General features: G+C 38.3%; 1 protein-coding gene across 1 annotated transcript; it reads left to right on the forward strand.

Moving 5' to 3' along the window:
* LOC107607967 lies at positions 907–1,815 on the forward strand. Its single transcript, XM_016309857.1, has 2 exons — positions 907–1,185; positions 1,285–1,815. Exons 1-2 carry the CDS (start codon positions 907–909, stop codon positions 1,813–1,815), a joined length of 810 nt encoding a protein of 269 aa, XP_016165343.1.

Here is a 7,602-nt window from a genome sequence, read left to right on the forward strand (position 1 = left end):
AATAATTGAGTTGGGTTGGACGTCCATATAATCATATATAGCCACCCGAAATGTCCAAATATATATGTAATATCTAAATATGCTATTTAATGATTAAATATTACACAATGTGGCCTAGTGCAAACGATATATAGCTTTGTTCGGGACGTGGGATTGGGATTATCTTGTGGAACATAAAATTATGAAAAAATCTAGAACCAATATTTTTATTAAAATTTGGTTAATATTTTTATAATTCATATTGCATTTTTTATGAGTTGACATACCTTTAAATAATGCTTATGCATGGAACACCGCAATTTTAAGTCTAATTTAAAAATTGACCCGTAATAATTTTTAAATAGGGTCTCTTCTTATTAAAATAACAGAATGAGACCTAAATTTTAAAAAAAGTTAATTAAATACAAACTAATCATAATTCTCTTATTATTCTAAAAAAATATTAATAATTACTTTTAAAAAGATATATTTTAAAATAAAAACACTTTTATATTTTAGGTTTCTTAGCACGTAAGTAATTCTATTTTTTGAGTGTTGCACTTTTTATTTTGCAATTTTGTTTTGTCCGTTTTTCAAAACTTCTAGTATATTATCTCTTTCCACTATTATTATGTAAATATTTTCTGATTAGAGGTCCGTAACACCACACTACCGTTGTTCTACGACTTAAGCGTAAATCTGTGTAGTAGGGTGTTACATTATGGTATTAGAGCAGTTCGGAGCCTGAGGGCGGACTGAACATGCTTCTGTGCATTCTCTGTGTATGTGTCTATGTGCCATTAGGATATTTAACTGATATATGTGGCATAAACGTTCATGAGCATGTATTTGGAACTTAAAGCACTAGACTTGCGATATTGAGACTGATCAACTTGATATCACTTGTTTGGTGTATATAGGAACCAGATGTCGACTCGCGGACGTGGTCGCGGGCGAGGCAGAGGTAGAATAGGCAATGCTAACTCTGAACCGACAGAGAATGGCCCTGTAGACTTCATGGCTGCCTTGGAAAACATGGCTGCGGCTATGCAGGCGACAGCCAAAGCTTTGGGAAACCAAATGAACAATGAGAATAATGGCAATAACGGCGATGAGGGCCCTATGACGCTTTCCTCTTTTCTGAAGGTTCACCCTCCGACCTTCAGAGGAACTTCAAACCCCACTGAAGTGGATAATTGGATTCAGGCAATAGAGTGGGCACTGCAGGCTCAACAGATTTTCGAAGAGCAGTGGGTTGAATTTGGAATTTATCAGCTGCAAGGCGAGGCTCAATACTGATGGCAGGGAACACGGCGAATCCTAAAGCCAGATGGTGTTGTGATTTCTTGGAAAGTGTTCCGAACCGAGTTCTACAATAAGTATTTTCCAACTTCAGTCAAGAATGCCAAGAAACTTGAATTGCTTCAACTGAAACAAAGCCAGATGACTGTTACTGAATATACTAACAGGTTCGAAGAATTGTGTCGTTTTTCCCGAATCTGTCAAGGTGCACCTGAAGACTTTGCTAAGGGAGGCCTTCGGAGCGATATTCTAAGCTTTGTTGCACCTATGGAGATCAGGGTATTTTCTGAACTTGTGAACAAGAGCCGAATAGCTAAAGAATGTGTGAGGAACGCCGCCATGGCAAAGAACGATAACCAGGAATTCCACCGAAGAGACCACCACCAGAATTTGGTACCAAGGGGTCAAGGATTCAAGCGAAGAGGATATACTCAACCATTTCCTCATGGTCGGAACCTGGTTGGAATGAATGATGATCACCACAAGGACGGTACAGGAAAACAAACAAGGGATACTTCGGAGGAGCTGACATGACAGAAGTGTGGTCGTTACCATCCGGACAGGCCGTGCCGCTTTGGCTTGGGCGTATGTTACAAGTGTGGTCTAGCGGGACACGTATCTAGGAATTGTCCGCACGGAAAGACTCAAGATGGAGGACGATTGAATCAGCAAGGTTGAGGTAACTGCAAAACTGAAAACCAAAAACTTAAATCATAGTATGTGACCTTTAAACGCCGCGCTCATTTACAGCCTGTGTCAGGGATGAGGATGTAAGACTGAAAACGTCAATAGAAAAAGAATACCATAGTAGTAGACTGTATGAGAGAGGGAGTGTACCGGCAAATATTCATGATTCGATCTAGCTTTCTTTTTGTATTTGCAATGAAATTCTGTTTCAGATTCCTTTTTCCTCAGACAACCAAAGATTTATCCACTAAACTTCTAACCCCTTTGCATGCATATATTTATATTTGAATTTGTCCATCCAGAGGTGAGCCTGATCTTGTTTTGGTATAGATAAATGATTCTTGAGCCTTAGAAATTTGTTGAAGGTTGGGTGCTCTCTTCACAACTTTATATCTCTCAAGCTCAATTGAAACTTACTTGATTCAGTATGTCCTATCCTTACTATCAAATGTTTTTGGTTTGGTTTCCTTTCTTGAGATGCACCTAGATTCCTCTTCTTGTGCATTCTATTATTTTGATACAACTATGATCGACCGTATATAAAACTCTTTCTGATTTCCCATGAACACTGTTCATATTCTTTATTCATCTTTCGAGCTTAATATCTCTTTGAAAATCAACTCGAGCCTATATTAGTATTGCGTATGAATCCTAGCTGTAACCAGAGAGACGTTGATTCCTTAGAGCAAGATCTTTGAACGCAAAACGACCCTATGACATTACTAGGAATTATAAAACCTTAATTTTCATTGATTGTATTTCTTGTGATTAAGTATATGCAATAAGATGCACCGTGTATATGGGATACCTAAATGCCATGGCAACTTTCGAAACTTGAGAGAAAAGATTAACCTTAATGTCAGTATTTGTGACGCCCGAACCAAATAAACCATTCGGAATAATTGCGATGCATTGTTAAAGAGTTTAGGATACGCACAGACGTGACAAAAGCCAACGTGATAGTGAACGGCCTCAGCAGGTAGTCTCTAAGAGCTGTTTGGGGGACGGTAAAGGAGGAGGACTGTTAAGTAAGTAGAAGCCCTCGGTTAGATACTGAGATTGTGACTGGGGGTGTCGGACTAAATTCATTACCAGTTTACAACATGGTATCGATGAGATACGAGACGCATAACGAGACAATAAGGATCCGCCAATGAAGTCGAAGTCTGGTAATCAAAAGGGAATTAAGAAGAGATTCATATGCCCAATGCCGAAATAGAGATCGTAGAGTCAAGGACTTAGAGAGCGCAATAATGGTGATAAGGAGCTACTAAGAGTATCGAAGCCTGTTGAATCAAGCAGATACCAAGAGAGAGTTATGTGTCAAGAAATCGGAAGTTGAGACGAGAAACTATTGTCCAAAACTTACAAGAGAGGATTTTCGAATTGGCCCTGAACTTAATAAAACGTACCACAAATCCAAGAAGATATTTTGAGCAGCCAGAAGTGAAGAATGAAGAGGCAATCTATGCGATTACATATTCGACGCATGAGAAGGAAAAGAGAGACCACCAGAAGCCGTTCAAAATGCTACAATCGTCGAAGGTTCTATATTAAAGATAAAAGAGAATAGCTATAGATTTCATGATAAATTGCCGAGGTCTAGGACAAAAGGTGATGCTGTCAGGGAATCATGGATCAAGTGACCAAGTCTATTTTGCCCATCGGAGCAAACTACTTATTGGGGATATCAACGAGACTATACATCAGGGAGAAGCTGAGACTTCACAGTACACTAAACACCTCTGAATTAATCAGAAACTGGAACATTGAACGTCTTAGTTCCTGAATTTGATAGCCGGGACAACAAAGAAAAAGTTACGCAAATTTGAGTCAAGATTCTCATTATGAAATCCGACAAAAGAGTTAGGCAAATCTAAGAAAAAGTCTTCTCAAGTTTGAAGGAAGAGGGTACCTGTTTCTAAAGATTACTTCAACGAACTAGAATCGGATGAGCAATCAAAAACTAAGAAGTTAAACCTCGCTAAGTTAGCCCATTTCAATTCTTAAAAGGTATTGATGGTCAGTGACGTGCCAAATGGTTTTCTGCCATACCTTTTGAACCTATCCGACGTACTCCATATTTCGTAACTTCTGAAACACACTTCTAAAACAAATTCATGTCTTACAACCTAAGCCAGTTTAAATGAAAGGAGATAGACGTTTCGAGTAACAAGGTCAGCTTCAAGAAACTCTGAATATGCCGAAAGACTACCCACACCTCTTTTCAGATAATTGAATCTGAATTTTGAGGGCAAAATTCCTAATTAGGTGGGTAGGATGTAAACCCCTTAAAATTAGCGAATAATTAGTCAATAACTTAAATTTTAATAAAGAAAATGAAAAATATGAATTTATATCAAATTAGGATAGAGCTCTGCAAAACAAGAATTTTGACACCAATTTCGAAAAATTTGGCCTAAAATTGGGCCGGATGAGCCGAACCAGTTGAACCGGGCCCGTGGGTCCAACCGGACCCATTACTTAAATGAGCTTCAGCTCATCATTTTCCTTCCGTTCTTCATTTCATCCAGCAGCCATGGAAGGAGAAGAAAGGTAATGATCAAAACCTAACTCCCACTTCCAACCACCATAACTTCCCCGTTTGAGCTCCGATCGCTGCACCGTTCGCGTCCAGCGCGTTGAGCTCTACATTTCTGTCGGATCAATTTTACCGGTAAGCCTCAATTTTGTCTCATATTCTCTACCCCCTTTCTATTTGTGAAATTGAGCCCTTATGATGAAATCTTGTTCAATTTGGTGTTTTAGGTTCGATTTAGCTTGCGGAGCTTATCGGGTTTGAGTAGCTATGCGTGTGGGTACGGTAAGGACCACCTAAACCCTAGTCAAATCTTGATTTTATTATGTGAAATCTAAATTTGAGATATACATGTGTATTAGGTGTGAATTAAGTATATATATATGCATTGGAATTGAATTGTGGGCATTTGGAAGCTTGGTGGTGATTGGTGCTAAGATTGTTGTTGATTTCTCAAGCTTGTGGGGGCTGTATGCATAGCTAGTGTGGCTGCCTTGACCATACGCGATGATCGGCCAAGGTATGGTTTAGGTTTCTCGCGTTTAATATATAAGGTTTTGTGAAAACTTAGGCTAGAGCACTATAGGATAAGTTGAAATGGTTAAATGCATTAAATGATTAGTTTTGATGTTGATGGATAAGTGGATGTTGAGTTTGTGTTGAGAAATATGGTTAGTTTATGATGTTTCTTGAGATTTGGTTATTATTGAATGTGTACATATACATATACTAGTATAATAATGATGATAATATGTGTATGTATAGCATAGTAATATATTTGTTTGTAGCTAAAACTTGTAAAGTTGGGTGAAATATGACGTTATTGAGCTAAGGTTACAAGAATCGTTGTGCTATGATTAAGGGCTGGTTATATTGATGGTTATGGTATGTTAAGTTGAGTGGAAATGAGTTTGCAAGGAAAATGTGGTTTTGGTAAAAATGAAGTTTAGGTGCAATTTGGTAAAAAATGGTTTTTGATGAACTTTGGTAGTCCATAACTTGCTCCTCAAATTTTGGATGCAAATGAGGTTTGTTTTAAATTAAAGAATGTTTGATAAGCTTGAGATTGATATAAGGTTTGCGGAAAATCAAATTCTGTAGAGGAAGTTATGGACGCCGAAAATCTGGTAAGAAAAACTGAATTTTTCGAAGTTGCAGCAGAATCAGGTTTACTGGTGTGCGCCCACGCACACCATTGTGCGCACGCACCCAACAGAAGCAGAAATTTTACCTGTGCGTACACACATCCTTGTGCACACGCACACACCAGGGTATGCTTTTTGCTGGTGGCGCTCGCACAGGTGAGGCGCACGCACATCAAGTAGCTTCTGATTGGTGTGCGCACGCACACATTCTGTTTTCTTTTAAAGCTGTGCGCACGCACACATTCTGTTTTCCAGCACCTGTGTTTTTATGATCTAAACATGATTTTGAATCCCTAAACCCCTATTTTTGCCTTGTTAACCTTAGATTTTACTAGTAAGCTTAGTAATTAGCGGAAGTTATGAATCTAAGGTAACTTAAGGGTGAAGTAAAAGTTAAAATGATAAATTAGGAATAAGAAGGATAAAAATGTTATGAAAATGATGAACATTGTGATAGTGATATGTTGATGGATGATTGAACTCATTTGGAATAAATGAATGAATGCTTGAGATACCTGGGTAGTAGCAAGGATGGTGGTTCGTCCCGCTTGTTTCAGGTTAATGTTTGAGAATTAATAATGATCATGCTTGATTTTAATTGAATAAAGGTATGTTTATCTCCTGGGTAGTAGCAGCAGTAGTGGATCTTCCACTTGCTCCAGGTTGAGCTTTTAAACACCCGCTTGGGTAGTAGCCGCAGTAGTGGTTATTCCACTGGCTCTGGGTTAAGCGGGTAGTAGCAAAGGGGTTGTGGCTCAAACCCACTTGCTCTGCATGGGTGTTTCAGTCTATGGGTAGCTACCAGGACATGTCGTGTTGGCTACATAACCGACAGATAATATCATCAGCCATAGGACAGGCATGCATCATGTGCATCTTGTTTGTTCATCTGCTTTGCATTACTTGGGATTGCCTAACTGAACATTTACCCTGCTAAGTGTTATATTTGCTATTTACACTATTTGCTTCCTACTTGTGCGCGAACATGTGTGGTTGTTCGTCTCTGCTGAATTATTGATGAATGGAGGCGCAGAGGAAAGGCTGGATTGGCTAGGTGTTGAATGTTAGGTTTGAAGTAAGTATGTTTAGGATACTTAGGTCACCTACCCTTTTTATGACTTTTACTTAGAATTTAAGTTTTATAACTGTACATTAGAGTTATAGGATTGCCTCTGGCATTCTCAGAACCTTATATATTATACGCGTGGCACCTTTACCATGCTTAGAACCTCCGGTTCTCACCCCATACTGTGTTGTTGTTTTCAAATGCAGGTCAAGAGGCTCCTCGCTAGGCATCTGGATTTCCCTGAAGCGGAGTAGTCCCTGGGGTATTTTGGGTTTTCTGTTTGTATATGTATGTATATATGTACTAGCTTGCTCTCCAAGAAACTTCATTATTTTGTTCCTCATAGAGGTTACCGGAGAGTTAGGAAATTGTTTCTGTATTTTGGGTATTTGGGATACTTATGTATATATGTAAATATTCTCCGGCCAGCCTTGGTTTCGCAGGCTGAGTCAGGAGCTAGTTTCACTGTATTATTGGCACTCTTGTGACTCTTTCGCTTATTCCTATCCTTAACTTTTAGGTTTCTTAGCATGCAAGTAATTCTATTTCTTGAGTGTTGCGCTTTTTATTTTGCGATTTTGTTTTGCCCGTTTTTCAAGACTCCTAGTATATTATCTCTTTCCACTATTATTATGTAAATATTTTCTGATTAGAAGTCCGTAACACCACACTACTTTTGTTCTACGACTTAAGCGTAAATCTCTGTGTAGTAGGGTGTTACATTTTTGGCACATTAGTTATTACCAATAGCATTGTCACGTGCATCGCACGAATATGTCCACTAGTATGTTTAAAATTACAATTATGTTACATGTATATAAAAAATTAGTCACTTAATTACTTATTTGTATAAAATATTTATTAAAATATGTATTAAAAATAAG

Source organism: Arachis ipaensis, chromosome B07 (genome assembly GCF_000816755.2).
Source record: "Arachis ipaensis cultivar K30076 chromosome B07, Araip1.1, whole genome shotgun sequence".
Lineage (NCBI taxonomy): Eukaryota > Viridiplantae > Streptophyta > Magnoliopsida > Fabales > Fabaceae > Arachis > Arachis ipaensis.

Coding starts and splice junctions, on each gene's coding strand:
- LOC107607967 (XM_016309857.1), top strand. CDS start 907: ATGTCGACTCGCGGACGTGGTCGCGGGCGAGGCAGAGGTAGAATAGGC. Junction 1,186..1,284: donor AAGTGGATAATTGGATTCAG/GCAATAGAGTGG, acceptor TACTGATGGCAG/GGAACACGGCGAATCCTAAA.